General features: G+C 35.0%; 2 protein-coding genes across 4 annotated transcripts; one reads left to right on the plus strand and one right to left on the minus strand.

Moving 5' to 3' along the window:
- The first annotated feature begins 3,443 nt into the window (after positions 1–3,443).
- Positions 3,444–11,568, plus strand: LOC310729780 (uncharacterized protein). Of its 2 annotated transcripts, XM_083548261.1 has the most exons (8): positions 3,444–3,651; positions 4,365–4,444; positions 5,604–5,984; positions 6,110–6,409; positions 7,114–7,407; positions 9,063–9,428; positions 10,880–11,167; positions 11,265–11,568. In XM_083548261.1, the coding sequence occupies exons 2-8, from the start codon at positions 4,408–4,410 to the stop codon at positions 11,345–11,347; spliced, it is 1,749 nt and encodes a 582-aa protein (XP_083404387.1). In that variant the 5' UTR covers positions 3,444–3,651; positions 4,365–4,407; the 3' UTR covers positions 11,348–11,568. The 2 variants fall into 2 exon arrangements, with proteins under 2 accessions (XP_083404387.1, XP_083404388.1); XM_083548262.1 differs by lacking the exon at positions 4,365–4,444.
- A 302-nt stretch (positions 11,569–11,870) lies between these two features.
- LOC310729773 (B-cell receptor CD22) lies at positions 11,871–26,440 on the minus strand. Of its 2 annotated transcripts, XM_083548225.1 has the most exons (19): positions 26,392–26,440; positions 26,192–26,286; positions 25,588–25,649; positions 24,675–25,070; positions 24,291–24,575; positions 23,537–23,797; positions 23,093–23,362; positions 22,510–22,788; positions 21,534–21,812; positions 21,157–21,426; positions 19,127–19,387; positions 18,802–18,886; positions 18,517–18,619; positions 16,036–16,154; positions 15,843–15,900; positions 15,593–15,681; positions 15,414–15,480; positions 12,762–13,915; positions 11,871–11,950 (listed from the first exon to the last, which is right to left on the minus strand). In XM_083548225.1, the coding sequence occupies exons 3-18, from the start codon at positions 25,619–25,621 to the stop codon at positions 13,700–13,702; spliced, it is 3,072 nt and encodes a 1,023-aa protein (XP_083404351.1). In that variant the 5' UTR covers positions 25,622–25,649; positions 26,192–26,286; positions 26,392–26,440; the 3' UTR covers positions 11,871–11,950; positions 12,762–13,699. The 2 variants fall into 2 exon arrangements, with proteins under 2 accessions (XP_083404351.1, XP_083404352.1); XM_083548226.1 differs by lacking the exons at positions 21,157–21,426; positions 21,534–21,812; positions 26,392–26,440 and having other exon boundaries at positions 26,192–26,376.
- Positions 26,441–27,209: the final 769 nt, after the last annotated feature.

The raw sequence follows: 27,209 nt of genomic DNA on the forward strand, positions 1-27,209 counted from the left end.
TGTGTGCTAAATAAAAATTGTAAAATTAGCTGGTCACTAATTTAATTCTTTATTCACAAGAAATTAATTTGTACATAAGATTTCTGATACAACTTTCATGATATTACAATTTACAAATTATTACCACGTCAAACATGTAGAAATTTGCATTGCATACAAGAATTATGGTCAATTTCGTAAGAGAAGTCTTTTTACTTGTGCATGTACATTACAGCACAGTGAAACTCTTTTTTCACACATCACAGCAATGTTAGGAAGCTACTGTCAGAGCACAGGGTCAGCCATGACACACATCCCAGAAGCACAGAGAATTAAGGGCCTTGCCTAAGGGCCCAAGAGTTGCAGTTGGCAATTCTGCAGCTTGAACTCCCATCCATCCGATCAGTAACCCTCATCCTTAACCACTGAGCTACATCTTCCCCCTTATTAGTTATTCCAAATGTAGACATGGACAGTAGCAGTAGATTCATTATTTAAATAGGTGACAGGAAATTAAAACCAGAAAAGACGGAAACTAGAAAAGAAGCTTTGTAATGTTCAACATACACAGTCTATGGAATGTGGTTAGGAAAGTAATTGGGGCAGAAGGAAAGTGAAACACAACACAGGACACACAGGAGTTAGCAGACAACCTCCTTTACAGCAACTTACAATAACTTTTTTTTATACAACTGAGCAGTTGAGGGTCATGGGCCTTGACCAAGGGCAATTATTCTACACTTATTAGATCAAAATACCACTCATTTCTGTTTTGAATATATCTGCAAAAGAGCAAAAAATACAGTCCAAAGCAATATACAGTGCAGTAAATAATTAGTGCAGGTCTACAATCTTTTCCCTGATGTCCTTTGACAGCTCTTTGGTCTTTCCCATAGTGATGGAAAGGTTTGCATGGAAGAGGTGACTGGTGTCTTCTATACATATAATCACTTGATATTAGGAGTCCTGTCTTAAAGGGACAGGACTAATTTGGGTCTGTGAAAGTCAAAATTATTTCTAATTTGGTACGGGATTAAATAATTATTTCACTTGATTAAATACAAATTAATTTATAACCTTTCTTTAAAGTTTTTATGGATTTTTTTATATTCTGTCTCTTTCTGTTAAAATAAACCTAAACATTCTAAACTGTTCATTTCTTTGTAAGGGGGTAAACTCACAAAATCAGCAGGGGATCAAATAATTATTTCACCCAATGTATCAGTGCAAATATAATATGTAAATGCAAATAACCTCTATGAACAAATAACCTATTTAAAGATACATTTTAAATTAACCTATTTATAATGAAATTATAGACTGTTCTATTAACACACTCTATCAAAAGAAAACATATTTCACATCTACAGTCAACAACCATGGCAAAATATTTTCGAAAACTAACCAAATTAATAATAATAATAATAATAATAATAATAATAATAATAATAATAATAATAATAATAATAATAATAATAATAATAATAATAATAATAATAATAATAATAATAATAATAATAATAATAATAATAATAATAATAATAATAATAATAATAATAATAATAATAATAATACTTCCCGTGGGCTCACCACCTGCAGGAGGGACCGTAAGGGACGGTGCCTGCTTAGACTGCTGCCCCCGCGACCCGAATTACGGATAAGCGGGAGAAAATGAATAAATGAATGAATAAATGAATGAATGAATGAATGAATGATAATAATAATAATAAAATATATTAATAATAATAATTTTAATAAATTATTAGGAAGGGCATCCAGCGTAAAACATGTGCCAAATCAAACGTGCGGATCCGCTGTGGCGACCCCTAACGGGAGAAGCCGAAAAGAAACTTTATTTATATTATTAATATTAAATCAATTAATTATTATACTAAATAATAATAAAAGCATTTAAATTTTTTATGTTAATTTGTTACAATAATTTGTAGACACTATTATATTGTCAAAGCAAATTCAAAATTCACCTGAGATCACCACAGGTTCACCTACGGATGAGACTCCAACTCTACAACATACTTACCTAAAAAAGGTACCAGATCAGAGAAAACACTCCTAAACAATAACAGGAGGTGAACTTTGTTAATTTTAATAAAATCCTTGCTTATAATAAATTGACATAAAAATCACTACAGACACGATAAAAAAAAAAAAATACAGGAAACAACAGGTTAAATATGACGAGCTACCAGACTAGAAAATTTGCACCAATCATGAAAAAAAAACAATCATCAGCCATCATAGAATCATGGTAGTTATTATTGTGTTGCCTTCTGGCTGTACACTGTACAGTGTCTTTAACGTTTATGTAACAATAAGGATAATTAATCATCCATGTTTCTCCCTCCCTGTTACTCCTCTACTATCCTTCTATTCCTCTCTCATTCTCTCTCTTTTTGTGTTGAGTTAAACATGCTCCTAAGGTACCAGTGTCCAGTGATCTTGTTGTTTTCTTGTTTTGAAATCCCCCTGATCCATCTCAGCACCCTACGTCTGGATGGAGTTCTCTTCAATTGTAGAAAACTCTGTGCAGGTAAGGATAATTGGTTCCACATGAATAGCCTAAAGTCCCATGAAATTACTGAGCAACTCAAGAACTATGTGGATGGATTTGGACTGTAATTAAAAGAAACAGTCTGTTACAATGGCTTTGGACTGCAATTTGCATGAACAATTCTGCATTTAACCAACCACTACTGAACAGCACACCACAACAATGATGGAACTGTAATGGATGGACATTAGGTGCCACCCTGATAAAGATGGGTTTATTTTTACTGCCACTAGCTGATTATTAGAGATAAACCAGGCTGGACTGGGACAAGAAAATCGGTCCTAGAATTTTGGCCCAGACCTTCACAAATACTACCATCGATACACGCCCTTGAATATGTATACCAACTCCTATTGCATTAAAGCACTAAAGTCATATGATAGCGTAAGAGTTGACATTGAAAACTTCTCTAAAAAAAAAATAAAAAATGCAATAATAAATAAATAATAAATACAATATAACTGTAATCCACACCAATGTAATCGTAAAACTAGTTATGACATCCATCTTATGTGTGCCTGTGTGTTTGAAAAGAGACCTAATCAACTTTTGACGAGATGATCACAGTTTTCCATAGTGTAGCATTAAATATGCTGGACCTTTAAAAGGCATCCGGTGTGTATATGTGTGTGTGTCTGTGTGTGAGTGAATGTAACGAGCCAAACTCAGAGCGTGCAATTGATTTATTGCAGTACTATCACCATTATTTTGTGTTTTTATCAGGGGTCTACATTTATTACATAGCAGTTTTCTGAGAGCAGTTCTGCTTACCGCAGTCTCTACATTCACTTCTCTGTGTCTCCATTGCATTTCTTCTCCATGTCTCTCTGAATATTTTGACAGATATTTAAATTACAAATAGGATTATTAAAACTGATATGATTTAGGATGAACTGGAAATGGTTTGAGAGTTAACATGCTGGGAGAGACGACACATAGTAGGTGTTCTGAACTGCCCCAAAAACTCGAATCTATATCCTGGAGTAAATGTCCACTTGGAGCGGTGGTGGTCAGTAACTGAACGCCAGAGGAAGAAGACGGCGGTGGTGTCATTATTTTGTATCTTCAGTGAACGGAGAGCTATCGGACACGGTTTACAGGTAAATAAACACTGATAACGCGAGCTCACACACAACACCTTATAGTGAACCAGGAAAACAGGTGGTCTCCATGAGCTTCATGGTGCATGAACATGAGAGGAGCAGAGCATATGGAGCGCTAACTTGTTTACATGGCACTGTAAATAGCTGAACTGAAAGTAAAAGCCATCTTGTGCCTTCCGATGATTATCTCTAACTACAGATATTATTAAATAGCGTTTCGTGTTCCTTCTCCAATGTTAGAGATTTTTTGCATAGAACTGGTCCATACAGCATTAACATATATTCAAATCTTGACAACAATGTTCTAATAATGTGTCTAATATGGAGAACATGCATTGTATAAAACTTCAGCTGAAGGATGTGGATATATAAAACACTTTCTTACTACAGGGGAAACCAGATGAGACAAATTATAGAAAATAATAGTGACATAAGGCCAAAAGGTGCTGGCTATATTACAGTAGGCAGGGAAATCTCAGGAATGCGTGATACTGAAACTGTGCTGAGACTCTGTTGCTCTGTGGGACAGCTTGGCTTTCTGTTGTTTACTGTGTTTTCTAATCGCATTTACACTAGATGTGATTAGGCCTGTAAAATAGAACACTATATTCAAGTTAAATAGTGAATTATGTTCTCTCACATGATTAAGCTTGCATAGAACAAATGCTGTTTTCCATATAATCTTTCTAACATTTTCCTGCTCATTCTAGAATTTACAAGTCTGTTAATCTGGTTTCATTTTGGCCTGAGAACATGAGGAGGTTCCTGCTAATGGATATAATACTTTATGGTACAGTGTGTTTTAAACTTAAATACTGTTTTTGTATAAAACATCAATAGGATGTTATGTATAGGAGAATATTCCAGGCAATTGTCAGTAAATTGTTTTTGCAATTGCATTTTTAATTTGTGGACGCATACATTGTGACATAAGTCAAACACAATTGCAAATGCTGCATTACCATTTGCGTTTCCGCTTTCGTGAAGGCACAGTGGCTGCCAAATTACAAATAGAAAAGCATTTGCATTTGCAATTATATTTCCCGTGTCTTACGAGTTATAAACATGTCATATTTTAATATCAATATTAATTATCATGTTGCACGAAAAGCTGCCAATCAAGTGTCAAGGGTGGGATAATATTACTGTCCATGTGTGTTTTGGGAAGTAAAGTCACTCACAGTTGACGGCCAAGAGGAGAAATAGCAAAAATGCCAGTAAAAAAGGAAGATTTTGCTTAATGTTTTAAACAATGGAGGTAGTCCGTGAAATTGTGGAGGACATTATAATGCTCATGCAGCAAGTTGATGACAGTTCATACTCAACAGATTTCCTCTCACTCAGAATCCATTTAGCTTTGGACAGGTCCAATGAGTTTGTGGCCTTGACAAACAGCAACATGAATAATGATGTCTTAGCCAACCTAAGTGAAGTGGCTAATAGGCTTTTTGTGAAGGAAAGAACACCTAAAGGACCAGGACGTCCTTTGATGGCATACCACTAGAAACGATTGAGTAATACAGAATGTGATATGTGGTTACTCATGTGTCCTGCTTGCACGGGTGCTTAGTATCTAAGCAAACCATAATGCAATCCAAAAAGGCTTGTTCATCAGGAATAAGCATTCTGTTTTGCAAAAAAAAAAGTTTTGTGAAGCTGCTTTGATACAATGTCCATTGTAAGAGGTTCTATAGAAATAAACGTGAACTATTACAATTTCCCCACATACCTCCATTATTTAAAACCCAAAATCCCAAAATCGTCTATTACTGGCATTTCCCCTCTTGGCCATCGACTGTGAGTTACGTCACTTCCCAGTACAAACACGCTTTATAATAATATAGTCCCACCCCTCACACTTGATTGACAGATTTTTTGAAAATTGCAGAGATTAACCTTACATAGCTTTGAACATGGAAATGAATTAATATACCAGTTCTGTCACATAGGTATCCTGTTTTACAACACGTGGGCCTGGACAGTAACGATGCCACAAAGCATTCGTGGCCTGCAAAAATCCTGCCTTGTTATACCATGTTCATTCGACTACTCATCTGATCCACCTAAGAATCCATATCAGATTGTGTGGTATCAGCTTGTTGAACGTGGGTATCCTGTAGTGTTTGACAGTTGGAACCCTGCTTCAGTGATTGATAGATACAAAGGAAGAACCAGCTTATATAAGCAAAAATTCAAGGTCTGCAGTTTGCTGATTGAAGTCCTTAGTCTTTCCCACAGCGGAGACAGAATATATGCTTGGGTAGACCCGGAAAATATTGGATGGACCACTTACAAATTCTATGATGTTTCTACTATAATTAATGTTGATTGTGAGTGTTACATTTACATACAGTTTTGGCTTTTTTTTTAAATGAAGTTGAGCTTTGCAACAGTTAATATTTGGAAGCTTAATGTAATTTTCTTCTGCTTTCTCTGTCCATTTTGCATAAGGTAGCATCTGCAGAAAAGCCAAGAGTTCACATTTCTGGTGGTGATAAAATTGGGGATAGTATTAAAGTCCAATGCACAACCTATCACACCTGTCCTTACAAACCCCCATCTTTCAGTTTGAAAGGGATTGAGAAAAGTTTCGGAAAAGACGACAAATTGTTACACATAGACAATGGTGATGGAAAGTGGGAAATCACACTGATACGTGAAGGGGATGTTCAGTCTGAAACACAAGAAATTGAGTGTTCCGTTAGACACAGTGGTGGCCTCACTGCATCTACTACAGAAATACACACTGCACAGTGTAAGTAATATTTAAAAACATTTTCAATGTAATTTATTGTCCATACAAAAAATCGAATGCATTACTATGTGTATTCTACATCAGCGTTAGTGCCACGTAGAATTGATAACCCAGGAAAGTTCGCTTTGCAAACAGCACAAATTCATACATATGCGACCACTGTTCGTTAAATGTAATGTGAGAACTTGACCGTTGAAATGCAAGTTACATTGAATGCGCTTGGAGAACAGTCTGTAGTCGTGCTGCAGAGAAACAGATGCTAATTGAATATTTTTGGTTGAACTGCATACAAAATATTTATTTATTTGCGCAATAGCGCCCTCTAAGGTCACAAAATATGATGGTCACAGAATCTGCTGGCGTATCAGCCACTTGAGAAACAACATATCCTCTTTGAATAGGACTCAGATGTAACCATCGATATCAAACAGAAACTGCCTGTTTTACGCAGTCTATATTGGCGACCAATGACCGAATCCAAGGATACAGATGTTTACATCTGTGTGCTTTTTGAAGAGGAGAGGTGTTTCTCAAGAGGCTGATACACCAGCATGCCAGTACCTCAGCCGGTGCTGTTACAACTTTATTCACGTAATCTTATATATTTTTAACCGTGGCACTAAAGCGTAGTTTTCTTATGAATCAGTTTACAAAGAAAATGAATCTGTATTTCTGACATTTTTGTTATGTATTTTGTATTATAGGTACCATTGATCAACCCAATATTGGTGCTCTAAACACAGAGTTTCTGGAGGGTGTGCAACAAGACATTGTTTGCTCTGTTACATACGGGTGCTCAAGTTACCAACCTCAGATTCTTTGGAATTATGAAAATTTACATGAAAGCATAACTTTTATAAGCACAAAAGGAATTAAACATGAAGCTAAATCCACATTAAAGTTTACAGCAAAGGCTAATGATAACGGCAAGACCATTACCTGTGAAACAAGATTTAAAGGATCTTCTCAAAAAGCACAGATGACTTTAAGAGTTAAGAGTAAGTAAGATGATCTTGATATGTATGCACATAACTTGTTAATGTATTTAGCATTTTCTCCTGGCTGTTAAGATGAATTTGCATATGAAAACTAATACATTATAGATGTTTAAGGTTAGGGCTACAGGCAAGACAAGCAGTTTTGCATATATCTGCTGAGCTGCTCAGGAGTTTATTTTTGTTTATTTTCTAAATAGAGTGCATCCAGAAACTTTTCGCACATTTTGTTATGTAACAGCCTTATTTCAGAATAGATTAAATTAATTATTTGATTTAAATTCTACAAAAAATACCCCATAATGACAAGAAGTGTGTTTGAAATCTTTGCAAAAAAGAAAAAAGAAATCATGTCTATAAGTATTTACAACCTTTGCTCAATACTTTGTTAAAGCACCTTTGGCACCAATTACAGCCTCAAGACACTTTGAGTATGATGCTACAAGCTTAACATACTTATTTATAGTCAGTTTTTCACATTTTAATTTGCAGAACCTCTCAAGCATCTTCAGGTTGGATGGGGAGTGTCAGTGCACAGACATTTTCAGATCTCTCCAGAGATGTTTAATCAGGTTCAAGTCTGGGCTCTGGCTGGACCACTCAAGGACATTCACAGAGGTGCCCAGTAGTTTTAATCAAGGATGCCATGTACATCCATCTTCCCCTCGATCCAGACAAGTCTCTCAGTTCCTACTACTGGAAAACCTGACCTGGTGATGCTGCCACCACCATGCTTTATTGTAGGGATGGTATTGGCCAGGTGATGAGCGGTGCATGGTTTCCTTCAGACATGACACTTGGCATTCAGGCCAAAGATTTAATCTTTGTTTTTCATGGTCTATGAGAGAGTTGTTCAGGTGCCTTTAGGCAAAATCCAGGTGGGCTGTCATGTGCCTTTTACTGAGGAGTGGCTTTCATCTGGACACTCTACCATACAGGCCAGATTAGTGTAGTGCTGTAGAGTTAGTTGATCTTCTGGAAGGTTCTCCTCTCTTAACAGAGAAATGCAGGGGCTCTTTCAGAGTAACGATCAGGTTCTTAGTCACCTCCCTGACTAAGGCCCTTCTTCCCCTAACGCTCAGTTTGGCCAGGTGGCCTGCTCTAGTCCTGGTGGTTCCAAACTTCTTCCATTTACAGAGGATGGAGGCCACTGTGCTTAGTAAGACATTCAATGCTGCAGAAATGTTTCTGTACCCTTCTCCAGATCTGTGTCTTGATACAATCCTGTTTCGGAGGTCTACAGACAATTCCTTGGAGTTCATGTCTTGGTTTGTGCTCTGACATGCACTGTTAACTGTGGGACCTTATACAGACAAGTGTGTGCCTTCCCAAATCATGTTCAATAAACTGAATTTCCCACAGGTGGACTCCAATCAAGTTGTAGAAACACCTCAACGATAATCAGTGGAAACAGGATGCACCTGAGCTCAATTTTGAGTGTCATGGCAAAGGCTGTGAATACTTATTAATACATTTGCAAAGATTTCAAACAAACTTCTTTTACGTTGTCATTATGGGGAATTTTGGAATAAATAAAATGCGGAAAAGGTGAAGCTCTGTGAATACTTTCCACATGCACTGTATTTAGCATGCATCATGAAAAAGTATGATAAACATTTTATTTTGTTATTTTTATTGTTATTTTTGTTTTGTTGTAGGGTTAGTGGACTGGACTTTCACAATCCCCAGTACAATCTCTGGTATCCGAGGTTCCTGTGTGGTCATTCCCTGCAGTTACACACTCAAAAATTCCCATCGTAGTAACACCAATGTCAAATGGTATCAACTCTCCACTTCAGGTTACCCTCTGGTGTATGGCTATTCAACACAAAATATCATTGATAAGTTTAAAGGAAAGACAAGTTTATATGGATCTTCCAATTACAAAAGCTGCAGCTTAAAGATACAGCCACTTGAGATGGAGCATAATGAGGAAAGACTGTTTCCTTGGATGGACCCAAATTCTATTGAAACATACAGCAGAAAAGATGTTAAGGATGAAACTATTGCCCTTGAGGTAACAGGTATGATCAATACTTTTATTAGGTATGCAAGACACCTGGCTATAATATTCATATTCACTTTTTAAACATTTCACTAAACATTTAGGCCATATTTGCTGTTATAACAGCTGTTGTACTGGGGGAAGTCATACCTAAGTGGTTAAGATTTCCGGATTTTGATAAGAAGGTTGTGAGTTCAAGTTGCAGCAACACTTGCCCTTGCTGGAGCCTTGAGCAAGTCCCTTAACCCTCAACTGCTGAGTTATATAAATTAGGTAATTGTAATCTCTCTGGATTATTAGTAGGATGAGAAGGCATTCCAATTCATGACAAATTTGCTCAATAGGGTTAAGTTTAGAGCCGAATAAATCTTGCAGTTAGAGGTCTATAAAACTGATAGGAGTGTCAGGAGTTCAGCTTGTTCTTGTGACGTCTGCATGGGTTTCATCTTTGTTGTTCCGTTTAGTCCCACTTCCAAAAAACGTATCATGTGTCAAGAGTTGGATCAAGTCAAGTAAAGTGATGTCAAAAGTACAAAATTGCAAACAGAAAAAAACAGAAAACAAAAAAAAGGTACAAAAAATAAAAATAAAAAAATCCACAAGAGAAAACTTGGTAATGAGACACAAGGGAATATAATGTTAAAATGAACAGAGAAATGACAACAGCATCGAACAGTGAGGACCTCTAGAGGCAGAAATACTATGTACACAATAACTTTATATTAATAAAGTTGTTTATATAGATCATATTTTACTACCATATTGTTTATATATACTGTGGGTATATTATATATACAGTGCCATGAAAAGTGTATTCACATGTAGATTTATTGATTGCTGGAGACTCAAAGTACTTTTGTACGTCGCTCTGGATAAGGGCGTCTGCTAAATGTAAATCTAAAAGTGTATTCCTCAGGGTTTTCTTTTTTTTGCATATTTGTCACACAAATGATTTAGATCATCAAGCTCATTTTTAATATTACACAAAAATAACTACAGGTAAATTTAAAAATTAAGTTTTGAAATTATTTATTTTATGTAAATAAGTAAAAAGTGGTCCAAACCTGCCTGGCCCTATGGGAAAAAGTTATTGCCCCCTAAAACTAATAACTGATTGTGCAACCCTTGGAGGTAACAACTGCAAGTGTTTGCAATAACTGGCAAAAAAATTGCATCTTGTTAATCTTAAAAATGTTGATAAAAAGAATTGCTTGATGTTTAAAATCAGAAAGGGGGCAAATACTTTTTCATAGTGCTGTACACACACACACACACACACACACACACACACACACACACACACACACACACACACACACACACACACACATGCATTTGTATATGTATAAGATAGGGGTAAAAACAAGTGTAACAGGCCAAAGAGTGGCGTTTGAAATGTATATATGGGAAAATAAAATACCCAATCACATGGTAAAATACTTGTATGTTTCTTTGTTTTGTTTTTTGAAGATATTGCTGAGAAACCACAGGCAGAACTTCTTGGGATAGCTATAGTTGGTGAACCAGTAACCTTGTCCTGCAGTGTGATACACACCTGCCCCCCATCACCTCCAACACTGAGCCTGAGTATTTCACATGGAGCTTTACGCTTTAGTAATACACCTCTACACAATGGGAAATGGAAAGCAACCTTAGAGGTTACATGGGTTGTTGAGGAAAATGATCATTCTGTTACTTGTACTGTGAGTTATGCAGGTGGACAGACATCGAAGACTGAAATTAATATTAACCCTTCACGTGAGTATAAACCAATACACATTTATACCGTTTTAAAGTAAAACTGTTTTTGTATTATTGTTATAGTCATACATAATTCCAATATTATTTGTTATAGGTTCCACTGATCAAGCAAAGATTACTCCTGATCCAGACACAGACCTTGTTTGCTCTGTTACATACACTTGCTCCAAAGAATGAATATATTTGGAGCGGTGAACAGCAACTTGGCAGCACATTTTCTTTTATAAACATAGCAAGGAACAAAAAAAAATATTGGTCATGAAAATTTGATTACCTGCCAAGAAAAAATAAGGGAATGTTTAAACTGCAGAAATCACTTCAACAGTTCAGCGTGAAAGGTGTTAAAGCCTCCTACCTGCCTTTATCTTTACTATTTTCATTCTTTATATGCATGTCCATCATTTTTAGTCCATTAGTACACAAGCCCCCCTGGTGGTCTAGTGGTTAAGATGCAGCGCTGCCACCGCTGCGACCCGGGTTCGATTCCCGGTCAGGGAACCATCCCCAGCCACTCTTAGTGCCGGTCCCAAGCCCGGATAAATTGGGGAGGGTTGCGTTAGGAAGGGCATCCAGCGTAAAACATGTGCCAAATCAAACGTGCGGAGGATCCGCTGTGGCGACCCCTAACGGGAGAAGCTGAAAAGAAAGTATATGCATGTCTATCATTTAGCACATTCCCATGACTGCCAAAGGCTTAGAATTTGCCATCTCCTATATTCTTTATCCTTTTATTGTGTTTTAAACGAAAAAAAATGTCTTTGCACTCAATAATTTTGTTTGCTGGTCATAGACAGTGTTGGGGGTAACGCGTTACAAGTAACGTGCGTTACGTAATAATATTACTTTTCTGGAGTAACGAGTAAAGTAGCGCGTTACTTTATAAATTTACACACTAATATCTGAGTTACTTTTTTTTTTTAAGTAATGCCAGTTACTTTTCAGTTAAATTATTTTGCATAAAAAAATCATTAATGAATTAAAATGAACGTAGTTACGTAGAATCGCGCACTCATACGTGCGAGCCGCGGGAACAGAAGCTGGTCAGAAGCGGAGATGGCAAACCAGAGAATTACATTACTGTGATGGTAGTATTCTTGTTATTTTGAAATAGTGGAGGAAAAGGAGAAAGGAATAATGGTTAAGTGTAGATTATGTGTTGGTGAAAAGCTCTTGTCAAATGCAAAAAATACCACTTCAAAAAACAAAAAAAGACATCTGCATGCAAAGCACAGCACTACAGATGTGTGTGTGTGTGTGTCTGTGTGTGTGTGTGTGTGTGTGTGTGTGTGTGTGTGTGTGTGTGTGTGTGTGTGTGTGTGTGTGTGTGTGTATAATGTTGAATATATGGAAATGGAGACAGAAATATAGAAAATTTTTGCCGACTTTGGCTCTAATATAACTTATTTCTTAATAGCAATTATCTATATTACACCTGTTACACCTGTAAGGCGTGAAAGAGATACAAGTAACGCAAAAGTAATATAACGCATTACTTTCCATAAAAAGTAACTAAGTAACGTAATTAGTTATTTTTTTGGGGAGTAACTTAATATTGTAATGCATTACTTTTAAAAGTAACGTTGCCCAACACTGGTCATATATAATCTCATATTAGCAGTTATAGCAGATAATCAGTAAGTGTATAACAATGTGTTATTGTTTTAAACAGTTTGCTAACTAGTTTCTTGAAAAAAAAACTATCAACGAATTCTATTCAATTCCAACGAATTGAACAGCTGCTCAACTGTTTTGTTCAGAGTTTAATGCTCTACTGATCCTTGACGCTCACAGATGGTCAGTGTTTTTGTCCTGGAAATCTATTCATAGCATTATGATGATAATAATTCAGTTTTGAAAAATTGAATGATGGACGAGTTTGTAGAGAATGAATGAAATACTGCTGGTTTCTTTTTTATAAGACTTATTTTAATCTTATGCAGTTTTTCTGCATGTCGTTTATGTAGAATAGTCTAATAAAGAAAATGCAGTAGTTACTGAAGCAGGGGACAGGGAAAATATGAAAAAGTAAGACTAATAATGTTATAATAATAATTTATAATACTAAAAAAGAATAATGTATTAAGACATCAGTGCATTGTTAATTCCATTTTCTAAAATATATATAAACTGATTACAAACTAAAATGTAGCTCATTTAGCTCATTTCTATTTACTACAGCATGTAGCTATCCAACCATCAGAACCTGACATTGTAAACTTACAATTTTTGCCACCACATTTGTTAAAGAGGCTCCTTATACAACATGATCTTTACAGTCAGATGCACAGTCAAGGCACAGTTAGAAAAGTAGAATGAAAATATATTTTGGTAAAATATGTTCAGGTTTTCTTAAAGTAGAAAATATTACATTCAGTCAAAGTACATAAAAATAATATAGTATATTTAGCCAGAATTACATGAAGTGGGTTTACAGAGCCTGCCACTATCTAGCAATTAAATGCATACTGTAATAGAAGCTTTATATGCATGCATATATTGTACATAAATGCTCTCTAAAAACCCTGAATCCTAGATTTTGACTTCAGAGTAGTCTGTTTGGTCTTCTTCCTCTATACTTAATGGATCCATCTGTGGATTGTTATGTGTTGTTACGGTAAAGGTCACTTTAGTGTAATCAACCTCTTCTTCTGACTCACTCGTGTCTGAGTCCCAGTTTGGAAATGGCTGCTTTGTATTGTAAACACCAGACACATTTTCATAATCACTATGGCCTTTTCCTTGTTCCTGCAAGAAAAGGAGGATTAAGTGAAGTTACAAATCCTACAAATATAATAAATCTTACAAATCCAATGTGTGACTAATAGTGAATGTTTTTTGGCTTCCTGCTTCTCTCTATGAGAAAAACAAAAACTCTATTTCAGTAGAAATTTCAGAAAAACATGGATATTTTATATAATATTTAATTTTGTAACTTTTTCTTAATAGTGCACATACAACTTATCCTAAAATCTAATAGCTTGTGACTATATGTACATTCACAGGGCATGCATGCAAAGTGAAAGGTTTGATGAGAACTAAAATGTTATAAAGTATATGCTATTGCCTTTACAGTCACCAAAGCTTAAACCAATACAACACTGTAGTAGCATGGACATGGCCAAGCATCAGCTATGAATGATAAGGTAGTGGACAAACCAGTAGGTAATGTGTAATGATTCTCACCTGTGGCGTATTAAGTAAAATGTACTTAGCCCTGTCTTTTTAGGATTTCAGGGTCAGATTTCCACTTTAATATAGACACTTAAATATTCAAGTAAAACATGCTAAATGGGGTTTGCTCTATTAATTTCCCTCTCCCACAGTTTTGCTCCACACCCTCACACACTAGGGCTCTACATTGATAACAAACGCTGAAAAAACTCGATGAAAGCCTCCTCAAAGACCTAATCCACCAAACTGCAGTTTATCTTCTTTTTATCCCCTTCAAAGCAGAACTTCAGGGGAATGGGGTTGATTTTCAGCTGGGTCAGCACATCTGGTGTCTCACTTATCTGTCTCCATCATCTGTCTCCATCTTTCTTGTGATTTTAGTGTAGTACATTCCAGGGCATTTATTTTTTTCCCCTTGTTATGTTTATTTAGGTTTTTTTTTTACTCAGTAATGTATGTGATTTAAACTGAAGTGATATATAATACAAAATAAGGAAAATTATGGATTTTAAAAACTTAACAACTTACAGCTTTATAAAATAGAAGCAATCACAAAACACAGTAACACAGTAAACACATAAAAGTTACAGTAACCTGAGTAAATATACTGTCATTTAAAAAGGCAAAAGAAAAGAATAGCAAGCACCCCTAATCATATCATATACCACTACCGCTTAGATTTTTTTTTTTTTTTCAGTATGAACCCAAGTCGAACATTAGAACAATCTGCAGCTCTTAAATAGGCCACTTATTACCAAAAGGTATCTCTTTATTTCCCCCTGGTGGTGGGCTGAGGTAATCTCAGTCTGCCCCTTAGAGTTAAAGGTTTTAGTTTGGTGAAAGCTTTTTGAGACTATAATATTCTTAACAATTATGCTTTCTAAAGAAACATCACAAATGTCCTTTACACATAGTGTATGTAACATAAAGATGTTCACCATAAGGATAATCTCATCCATGAAAACATGTTTTTATTCAGATAAAAGTAGCTGTATTCCTATTAAAACAAAATACATCATTTGGATCAGTAGGTCAGCGGTTGTTCAGTTGTACTATGAGTAAATTTACTTACCTTTGCCATTTGTTCTTTTTTCAAAACCTTAGCATAAACTGGGCCACAACTGTCACTGCTCGGTACACTAGATCAGCGAAACAAACACTAGTACAAAATTCCACTCTTAATTTGAGACTGTAATCATTAATGACTGTTTAATAGATTTGTATAAAATATAAAAATGTTTATTTGTGTACCTTTTATTTGGATTGTTGCCGTCTGCAAACTGCAGCGTAGCATAGTTTAAAGTGGCTATGGGTAAATCCTCCGCTGTATAATGACATTCCTATAAATCCAATACCCAAATACAGGTTATTACAGTTGTCATTTGCTTATTGGATATGTTACATAATGACCTTACTATTTAAACATATAAAGACCCAGGACTTCATTAAAACCCTAATTTTCTTGGGTTTAAAAGTAAAAACAAATGCATTAATTTCTTACCGTTATGGTTGAGGGCAAATGAATAGCATCATACACTGTGTGAATGTTAGAATTTGGGCTGGAAATGCAGAAAAATAATATTAATATCAAATAATATATTTATATTGTATAACATATGAAACCAAAAACACAATAGTATTATGTGTACAATCTTTTCCCCCAGATCACACAAGTATGTATACTTCCTGCTTACTTTTTCCTGTTGGGTGGAGGATGTGAGTGAACAATGTCGACTGAATGGTTGTCTCTAAAGCCAGAGAGCTCATCAGATTCCTCTATCACAAGGGTCTCCCGAGTGTTGTTACGTGAGCCCTACATACAATATACTTTACTGAAAGGCTTAAAAACATAAACCTGTTTGGCATTAAACCATTTGTTCTAGAAGCAGATTTCGTGACCTACACAGAACAAGGGTCAATGTCCAATTCATTCTTAACCCAAACTGACTCTTATAATCCAGTTGTAATTGTTATCCCATTGAAAAGACATATTAATGCCAATTTATTAATATGTGGACTTTTGGTTTAAAATCTGTTAATGACATAATATCATGAACAGGAGATGCTGATGGAGAAGATTTAAAAATATTCAGTGTATATATATATATATATATATATATATATATATATATATATATATATATATATATATATATATATATATATATATACTGTACATCATACAGCTGTCCTGCTTTAGTTCACTCATTTTAGGTAACAGCTTATCCTAGTCACTCAAACACTAGGCATGAGTAGTTAAAACATAGGGCACTATGACCCACAATCTAATTTATGTTAGACAATACATCTAATTACAGGCTTTGTAATTAGAAGGAAATCTGTGATCCTAATGGAAACTCATGTGGACACAAAGAGAACATGCACACAACCTCCACACAGACAGTAGACTGATTTCAGGATTGATTCTAGATAAAACTGTGAGGTTGGAACAGTGCCTACTGCTCCAATGTGCTACAATGTACATGTGTTTGAAATATACAGTAAGGAAAATAAGTATTTGAACACCCTGCTATTTTGCAAGTTCTCCCATATGAAATCATGGAGGGGTCTGAAATTGTGGGTGCATGTCCACTGTGAGAGACATAATAAAAAAAAAAAAAAAAAAAAAGAAATCACTATGTATGATTTTTTAACTATTTATTTGTATGATACAGCTGCAAATAAGTATTTGAACACCTTAGAAAGTCAATGTTAATATTTGGTACAGTAGCCTTTGTTTGCAATTACAGAGGTCAAACGTTTCCTGTAGTTTTTCACCAGGTTTGCACACACTGCAGGAGGGATTTTGGCCCACTCCTCCACACAGATCTTCTCTAGATCAGTCAGGTTTCTGGCCTGTCGTTGAGAAACATGGAGTTTGAGCTCCCTCCAAAGATTCTCTATTGGGATTAGGTCTGGAGACTGGCTAGGCCACGCCAGAACCTTGATATGCTTCTTACAGAGCCACACCTTGGTTATCCTGGCTGTGTGCTTCGGGTCATTGTCATGTCGGAAGACCCAGCCTCGACCCATCTTCAATGCTCTAACTGAGGGAAGGAGGTTGTTGCCCAAAATCTCGCATTACATGGCTCCGGTCATCCTCTCCTTAATACAGTGCAGTTGCCCTGTACCATGTGCAGAAAAACACCCCCAAAGTATGATGCTACCACCCCCATGCTTTACAGTAGGGATGATGTTCTTGGGATGGTACTCATCATTCTTCTTCCTCCAAACACGTTTAGTGGAATTATGACCCAAAAGTTCTATTTTGGTCTCATCTGACCACATGACTTTCTCCCATGACTCTTCTGGATCATCCAAATGGTCATTGGAAAACTTAAGACGTGCCTGGACATGTGCTGGTTTAAGCAGGGGGACCTTCTGTGCCATGCATGACTTAAACCATGACGTCTTAGTGTATTACCAACAGTAACCTTGGAAACGGTGGTCCCAGCTCTTTTCAGGTCATTGACCAGCTCCTGCCGTGTAGTTCTGGGCTGATTTCTCACCTTCCTTAGGATCATTGAGACCCCACGAGGTGAGATCTTGCATGGAGCCCCAGTCCGATGGAGATTGACAGTCATGTTTAGCTTCTTCCATTTTCAAATAATTGATCCAACAGTGGACCTTTTTTCACCAAGCTGCTTGGCAATTTCCCCGTAGCCCTTTCCAGCCTTGTGGAGGTGTACAATTTTGTCTCTAGTGTCTTTGGACAGCTTTTTTTGGTCTTATCCATTTTAGTAGTTGGATTCTTACTGATTGTATGGGGTGGACAGGTGTCTTTATGCAGCTAACGACCTCAAACAGGTGCATCTAATTTAGGATAATAAATGTAGTGGAGGTGGACATTTTAAAGGCAGACTAACAGGTCTTTGAGGGTCAGAATTCTAGCTGATAGACAGGTGTTCAAATACTTATTTGCAGCTGTATCATACTAATAAATAGTTTAAAAATCATATATTGTGATTTCTGGATTTTTTTTTTAGATTATGTCTCTCACAGTTGACATGCACCTACGATGACAATTTCAGACCCCTCCATGATTTCTAAGTGGGAGAACTTGCAAAATAGCAGGGTGTTCAAATACTTATTTTCCTCACTGTAATACTGGTTTCCATGGCACATGCTGTTTTCGGGAAAAGTATTAATCTTTAATTAAAACGAATAATACTAACCGATGAGCAAAAGTTTGATGAAGGCCAAAATGGAGCCTTTGAGAAGAAAAATAACCGTTGGGATGACTCATTTTTCCCTGAATGTCTTTTTTTTTTTATGATTCTGTAAGAAGGCAGTACACACAAACACATGCAAAATAAATAAATATGGAGATAAACTAGGAATGAGAGACTTCTGAAGTCCAACACTGAGAAAATAAGGATTTTTTTCACAAAACATTTTGAAATTTGTTAAAAATGACGAGCTGCATCTTTAAGATACAAGAATAATTATGAGGTTTTTACCTCAATAGGAGAAATAAGGCACCAATCAGTATGAGAATAACCAGTAAGAAAATGATGATCTGAACCAGCCGTTTAATGATAAAATCTAAAAATGAAGAAATAAAAAATTGAATTTGAGTAGGAGTTGATTTCTTAATGCACCACTGTCCACAAATTGTATTGTTAATACTGTATATATCACAGCTAAAAATGAAAAACTAAACTAAATAAAAACTAAATCTCATTATTCAATCATTTTCGCTGCTTGTGATATATACTGTACATAGTTGCACTGATTTCTATTACAAATTGTCAAGGGTTTATAAAAGTGTAAATTTGTACATACGATTAAGATATATTTTGACGGTTTGAGAACTTGACTCCCCTATGCCATTTCTTGCAATGCAGTAGTATGTTCCAGGATTATGTGGTTGCACTGTGTAGTTCTGATGAAATGACAAGGCGCTGGTGTTTTTCTCTAGCATGTACCATGCAAAGAAAGTGGCTGGTGGATCACACTGAGCACTGCAACTCAGGTGGACAGGAACCGCATCTTCCAATAGACCCATTGATGTCATATTATGGATAATCGTTATCCGTGGACGATCTGAGTAAAAAATGTAAGGCATGAAATGGTCATAAACTTGAATTGTAAGATACAATGATTAAATTTTTTTCAGATTTGGTTACAGAATTTATGTATAAAAAATCATCATCATCCTCATCCTCATTGGGAGCTAGCAAATAGAGTAGCTTAAATTCTTTGATTTCTTCTAATGCCAATTCCATCCTTCTGTACAGTTTGTTTCAAGTCTTTATATATATATATATATCTGTAAATACTGTAGCTGGTCTGTCTTAAAAACATCCATATTTATCTACAGTACACCGAGTACCCCATAATGACATAGTGAAAATTGTGACCTGAAATATGACATGTACACAAGTATTTAGATCCTTTACTCAAGACTTATCATTTGCAACGATTACAGCCTTGGTTCTTTTTAGGTATGAGACAACACCATTCACAACTGAATTGGGGGAGGTTTTGACATTCGTCATGGCAAAAACAAAGAAAGAAAGGGGTTTGAATACTATACTGTATATTAGGGGTATACCAGTGCACTTATTCCTACCAATTATTTTTTTTGGTATAGGGCTTTCAGTTCAATGCAATTCTTTTTAAATGCCAAACATAGTTAAAATCTGAATTCCCTTTGAAACGTATTAAGTGGTGGACGCAAGTTTTTTTTTTGTCTCTGCCTTGCAGTTTGAGCGCATTTTTAAGGTTTTTCATTATAAAACTTGAGAACATACACAACAATGCCAGGGGTATAAAAAGAAACTACTGTTAGTGCAGTGTTACTGTGGCTACACATTCCGTACCGATATAAGATTTGTTTTGCGCATACATGAAAACCCTAAAGAATCCATAGTGATTTCTGGTTAGCGGCTAATGTTAGCGATGGATTCTTTAGCGTTTTCATGCATGTACATTCTCTTAAAAGGAGAAAATCCTGACAACTCCACATATCGAGGGAGTGAATGAATTAAAGATGGAAGGAATGAAGACATTTGTTAAAGTATGCTGAAATAAGTAGTTTGTACAACTGGAAATGTTGGGATGTGTTTTAAATTTGAACATAATAAAAACTAAAAGACCTTCCAATCGCACGAGCCAATGTTTTATTCACAATAGAACATAGAGAACATTCTAACAACTAATCAAGTTTATTGACATCAGGTATGTAAGATGATTAGCTATAAAAAAGGATGTCTTAGAGAGGCAGAGGCTCTCCAATCTGTGAACGAGAACGTAAAAAATTGTGGAATACTTTAAAAATGTCAAATTTCAAAAGCTTTGCAAATCTCAAAGAAAAAAAACGTCCCAACATTTTCGGAATCCGGATTGTAGATTATATCTTTAAAAAAAATAAATATTAAATGTAAAACACACACACTGTATTACCCAAATAGGGTCTAACAAATCTAAATGTTTAATTGATTACTCAATTTAATCAATATAAAAAAGTGCATTGCATTACTTAGATTTTTTTTCTATTTTAATTTTTTATAAAATACAATAAAATATGTGTATGATTTCTTTGTAATGTGTAATAATCACATTTGTGGCTATTATGGTGTTTGTAATAGCCACAAATTCATGATAATGTAAATGTCACGTTTTAACTACTCACTTTCACCAACTTAAATGTAAAACCAATCCACCAAACACATGTTTTATACCTAATGTGGTATATAATGTACCACATGAGTTTAAACAGTCTTATTACTATGCAGTATATCATTGTATCCCTTTCCCCACATTAATTAAATACAAGAGTATTTTGTGGCATTATGAAACAGCATACGCACAGTTAACTCTGATATATAGTGCTGAAGACTTGGACATGCCAATGTCATTTTTGGAAATACAGGCATAATGGTCGGAGTCAGAGGGTTTCAGGAAATGAAGTCTTAATGTCTGCTCATGTCCAACTCTCACTGAGTGGGTCCTATTAGATTTCTCCCATGTGTAAGCATTCACCCTGGGTACACAATCAGCTGTACAAGTGAGTGTCAAGTTAGAGCCCTCTTTTAGCTCTTTACCAGGATGTGCTTCTATGTTAACATTTTTAGGGGCATCTGCAAAAACAAAATTGTAATAGTAATTCGATAATAGCTTTTATCTTGATATTATAATAGGACGTCTACTGCAAGAAAATAAAGCAGAAGTAAACAGTTTTGCTTACACCAAACGATCAGATGATTTTCTGAGGAGTTTTCACCCTGTGTGTTTTTTGCTAAACAAGTGTATTCACCCGCATCTGACACTTTTGCAGTGGCAGAAAAACTGAGAAAGTTGGACTGAAAAGTCGTATGTAATATCCTGTTTGTTTTGGGGTTTGACAGAGAAGATATACTTAGCGTGAGTGATGCCTGGGGTGAGCTTTCTACTGTACACGTGATGGAATAATATTCAGTTTCATTTACAACTTGTTTCATGGTCAGATTTGGTTTTTTGGGGGGGTCTGTAAATGAAAGTGAGAAAAGAACAGACAGAAATGCATGCATATATTATACGAGGTATTAAAAATACATTTGAACCACACCAGTCACCTACCTGCTAATATATAAAAGACTTAATATCTAGAATACAAAATGCTTTTGTATTACAGTCCCAGCAAACAGAGAACTGAAAATGTGATTTGTTAATTATTGAGTAAGTGTTCAGAAGCTTTTATGATGAGACTGTAACACTCCACAAATAATGTTCCTGCAAAGTGAGCTGTAATAATGGTTTTCTTCACAAAGTTTTTATAATATTCACACACAACCTTCTTAGAGAATTTAGCAGTCCTTAAATGTAACTCAGTTTATGTTCTCAAAACACATTCAGTAAACTAAATCACATAGCTGGGAGTAAATTTCTCTTTCAGTTTGGAATAAATAAAAAAATAAATTAAACCACAATGTTGAAGTTAAGATTTTTGTTATGGGGGAAAAAAGTAGCACTTATACAGTAAGAGATTAAGACATATGCTCTTGTATACTTATCCATAATCATTGAAATCAGAAGAAGAAAGGACACATTGCAAGTTGTCATCTTGTAGTAGAATAGCAGGATTAGAATGCAGTGACACAATGCTGAACATGATATTTCACATTGTTTAAAAAAAACACACAAAAAAAAAATTTTTTAAATAAAAACAAATCAGTTATACTTACAGAGCACAAGAACACTGAATTCAGTCGAGTTTGCTCCTGTACCGAGAATATTCTCCGCACTGCACTTATATGAGCCAGTATTAGTGACAGCCACTTTCTCAATCTCAAGGTACTCCTGATGCTGGTTTGAAATGGTGTGAAAGAACTTGTCATGTTCTGGTTTAAAATACCAGTAATAATTAATTGGATCAGGATTAGCCTCAGTGACACATTGAAGATTTAATTTAAAACCCAGCTTTATTTCTGTTATGCCTTTAATTTTTGTGTTTTGTGGAACAACTGCAAAAGAGACAAAATTAAAACAACAGTCATTTTCAACTTGTTCACGTCAATTTTTTTGTTAAATATATCGCTGTAAAAAGGTTTTTGCTTCATATGTGCATAAAAAAATCGAAAGTTGGGGCTATTAGAGTGATGCATGTAGTATGAGCATTTAATATTTTTAGTTCAGTTAATAATCAGTACTGAGTCTCACAGTCACTTTTATGTAAACATTAAATCACCTTGTTCTCAAAAAAATTTATAAATAAGGTCATAGTGGAATTATAACTTGTCAAATACTATATTTCCTCAATATACTTACACTTCACATAAATTTGTATAGGGTGTGTAGAGTTGGTCTCCCCTGCAGAATTTCTGGCCTGACACTGATAATGTCCTGCATCAGGTCGTTTTACCCATAAAATTAATATTTTCTTTGTCTGCGCTTTAATCTCTTTATTGTTTTTGTACCATCTGTAGGCCTTTTCTTCAACTGCTGGATTGCTATTTTCCACCGAGCATGTGAGTGTAAGATAGCTTCCCTCTTTGAGTATATTGGATTCAGATTTGATAGTGACACCTTTTGGAGCGTCTGAAAAAACAAAAAATGTATACAAATACTACATGTGCCTAAGAGAATTTTTGAGCTTTTCCTTCATTTCTATTTACTTATGATAACCTGTTGATCAATATGCTTATGCTGAGCAATAATTTTTTTCTAAATTACGCATTATGCATTTATTGATATGATGAAACACATACTTACAAATAATGTTAAATGTTATATTAGGTGATTTGTTATCTCCATGAATGTTTTTAGCCTGACAGTAGAATATGCCTTTATCTTCGGGTTTCATATTATATAAAGTAAGATTCTCTCCAGGCTGAGAAAAGAAGCTATCATGTTTAAACCATGTGAATTCAGCCTCAGGTTTGGCCTTGCTGGTGCAGGAAACTGTCACATTTTCTTTTTCTTTTATGTTCTTCAGGTCTGACCTCTGAATCACTACTGTTTCTTGGGGTGCATCTGGATAAAAATAGAAAATAAATGATAAAATCATAGAGATGTCTTCAAGGCAGAGAGCTTTGAGGTTTCTCTGTCACATGACACGATAAGCTTCAAAAGAGAAACTTGTTGCTTGTTGACAGATAATAGTTAAGCTATATCATACAATCTAATTAATAATTGTTTGCGAACATTCTAAAACAGCAAACATAACCAACAAATTAATAAACATGTTTTTCATTCTTTAATTCAGAGAAATTGGGTAACATTGGCAGATTGCTCTAGAAATAGAGGAATAAAACACTTCTGTATATGCTCTTATTGGAATAGAATCAAAGTCTTGGTGGCATCCGACCACCATGCCGTATTTTATTCCTAAAACACTACTTTACCTTATTTTCACCTGATCTTTTCCTTTGTTCTCTTAGTTCTGTTCTAATTATTAATCTAATGATTAATTTATTACAAGTTATATTAATAGTGTATGGAAAGCATTTTTTGCAGGTGTACCCACATTCCACACTCAGTGTATAATTCTTTTCCAAGCAGTTGTCATTGAAGCTTCCAGAAGACCGACACCTCAGAGTCTTCCCATCATCTCTCCAGCTCACAGTCAAATTTAGCTCACTGAGTTTTTCATTCTCCTCTATTTCCCTCATGCTGAAATCCTTGACTGAGGACTGCCATTTAGGAAAAAACTCACAGTTCACTGATGTTGCACACTGAAGAATCAAATTGTCTCCGTCTTTGAGTGACATGTTCAAATTTGGTGGCTTAATGTGGACTTTGCAGTTATTGTCTGTATAGAAATTGACAAACAGGGTCGATTATAATCCAAGAACATTTACATTTCTAAAAAAAAAACAGAATTCAGAATAAATTAATAAACAAGACTCACCTGTTACTTTGAGATTAAATTCCTCACTTTTGAATTTGTGAGCTTCTTTAATGAACCTAAATGCATAGTTTCCACTGTCTTTCTTTCTAAGATGTTTAATTTTTAATGAGCATTTGGCATTGCCGTAAGAGCTGTTATCATGTAAAAATTCCACTCTGTAGAAGTACTCAGGTGCCTGTGCTCGGTTTTCTGTATTACTAAATACAACTGTTCCATTAAATTTACTTTCTTTTTTATTCCACATAGAATCTTTAATCCAAAACACTTCCATGCCATTCTGTAATTCATACGTGCAGTTGATGGTCACGCATGATCCCTCCATTCTTTCTGCATGATTCTCCAAGAGGAATATATATTTATTTTGCATTTCTATTGAGCTAAACAAACACAACAAGACTGAGGAAGAAATCAGTAACACATAATTAATATTTCCTCTGTAATAACAGCATAGTAATAGTTCTTGTAACATGTTAAGGTTTTTATAGATATATTGATTTCAAACATATATTCTTAAAAATTATACTGATATAGTATAATATTATAAATACATTATTGAATTAAGACTCTAATGTCAGCTATTCAATTAAAAGTTCAACCTGTCTAAGTTTTCAGCCTTTTTTCTCAGAAACAAGCTACATATTTTTATAGCTTCAAGAAAATTTGAAGGAGCTGTTATGTCTAGCATATTGTGTTGTTTGTTATGGAAGTGTCACTGAAAGAAAATATTTACTTCATTGTGGCTAATGATCTATGTTGATTTCTATGTCTAGCTGACATCCCAACGACCCATATTTTTTTTTTTTTTTTTTTTTTTTAAAGCAGCACCTTCAAATGTTTTACTTCTTACTGAAATCTTTCTATGGATAAAGCAATATCTTTGAAAAGAATTCAAAAGAAAAAAAAATATACACACCCCAGATAAGGACAGAGTTCCAAATTGAACACATCTTTTCAGGCTATGGTGTGATCTGTGTGCTTTTGAAAAAGAAAGACATTTCCATTTTATATTCTGCCTTTACCCTCTGCTCTACTAATGTATGGCAGCTGCAAATGACTCATTCTCAGGGTGTAAGCTTCATGGTTAAACTGGTGGTGTGGAACTGAGAAATTTGTTCTTGCAGAAAGTGAGTTTATTGAGCAAATCCATACATTATTTACATTTAAGCATATTAATTTACGAAACCCACAAATAACGTTGTCAAATTTTAACTTCTAAGCATTTAAATATTTATTTTTATCACAATATCTGCTGTCATTGAAAAATATTTAAAAAAATGTTACAATATAACATTATGTTGTATAATATAGAAAATATAGAAATCTATACAGTATAGCCACAGCATTTATATTATATATAAGAAGTAAATAGTATTATAAGTCTTATAAGTAAATTGTGGCATTTACAAGTGCATTAGTATGAATGTTTAAAGTAGTACATACACCTACTGTCAAATAATCAAAATAGGATTTTTTTTTATGTTGGTAAAAAAATTAGAGTTAATAAAAAAGCTAATTACCTTACAGTATCCAGCGTTCTTAATAAATCGCTCCAAGGACTTTAGCTTAAGTAAATGCTTCAAACTGAAAAAGGGCCCTTCAAATCTAAAGGAAACTGTCAAACAAAAGGAGAACTTCTAAATTTGCATGATTAGCCATACAGAAAACAAAAAGTCTTATTCCTGTTAGTTTAAAAAAAAAAAAATAATGCTTATATTACCCCCCCTGAATGTGTGCAAACTAGCCCACTTCCTGTAGCACAAATTTCCTCTTTGACTTTTAGGTGAGAGAATTCAATACAAGGCTTTAGTATGTAATAGTCAATACTTGTGTGACCTGAAAAAACTTCTGTTAGCAGAAATGGTGCATAGATAGAAGAACAAACTATTTTTATTGAGTTCTATCATTAGAAAAGACAGCATGTCAGATTCCTGCCAGCTATTTGTTTTTCAGTTTATGATTCTCAATAAATTCAACACTTTTTCAGAAAGAGATGAATATTATGTTAATTGTAAATGGCAGTTTGTTAACATGAGATATCTTAGTTACTCTATTTCTCTGATCGTGATGCATGCAAAACAGAGTTCCTTTGTGGCAACCTATCATTTTGGAACAAAAGAGATTAAGTTTGAATGAAAACATGTATGTGTAGTATATACAAGGCAGAGTTTTTCTAATGATAAAAGATTAGATGCGTTAATTTCTTTAGGTAGATCTCGGATTCTTTCATGCATTTGTATTTTAAATGTCAACAATGCTAAATCTACAGTCATTTAAAAGCAAGTAAAGGGTTACATCTGCAGATGAAGAGACTGAGACATGTTGAAGCAGCTTCTTCATTTTACAGATGCATCTATGTGTAGGTGTGTAGAGCTCTTTGCTCTTTTTAATAAGTGGGTCTGGTGCGCTATGATGTGCAAGGACAGGAAATCTTTACACTTTTTACCTAGAGTATATTATTCTCAAGTTGAGGTTTCATTTCCTTATTTGTAGAAAACACCCCTAATGTGCTCATATTTTGCTATAAGACATTTTCCA

The sequence above is a fragment of the Silurus aristotelis genome (genome assembly GCF_946808225.1).
Source record: "Silurus aristotelis genome assembly, chromosome: 8".
Lineage (NCBI taxonomy): Eukaryota > Metazoa > Chordata > Actinopteri > Siluriformes > Siluridae > Silurus > Silurus aristotelis.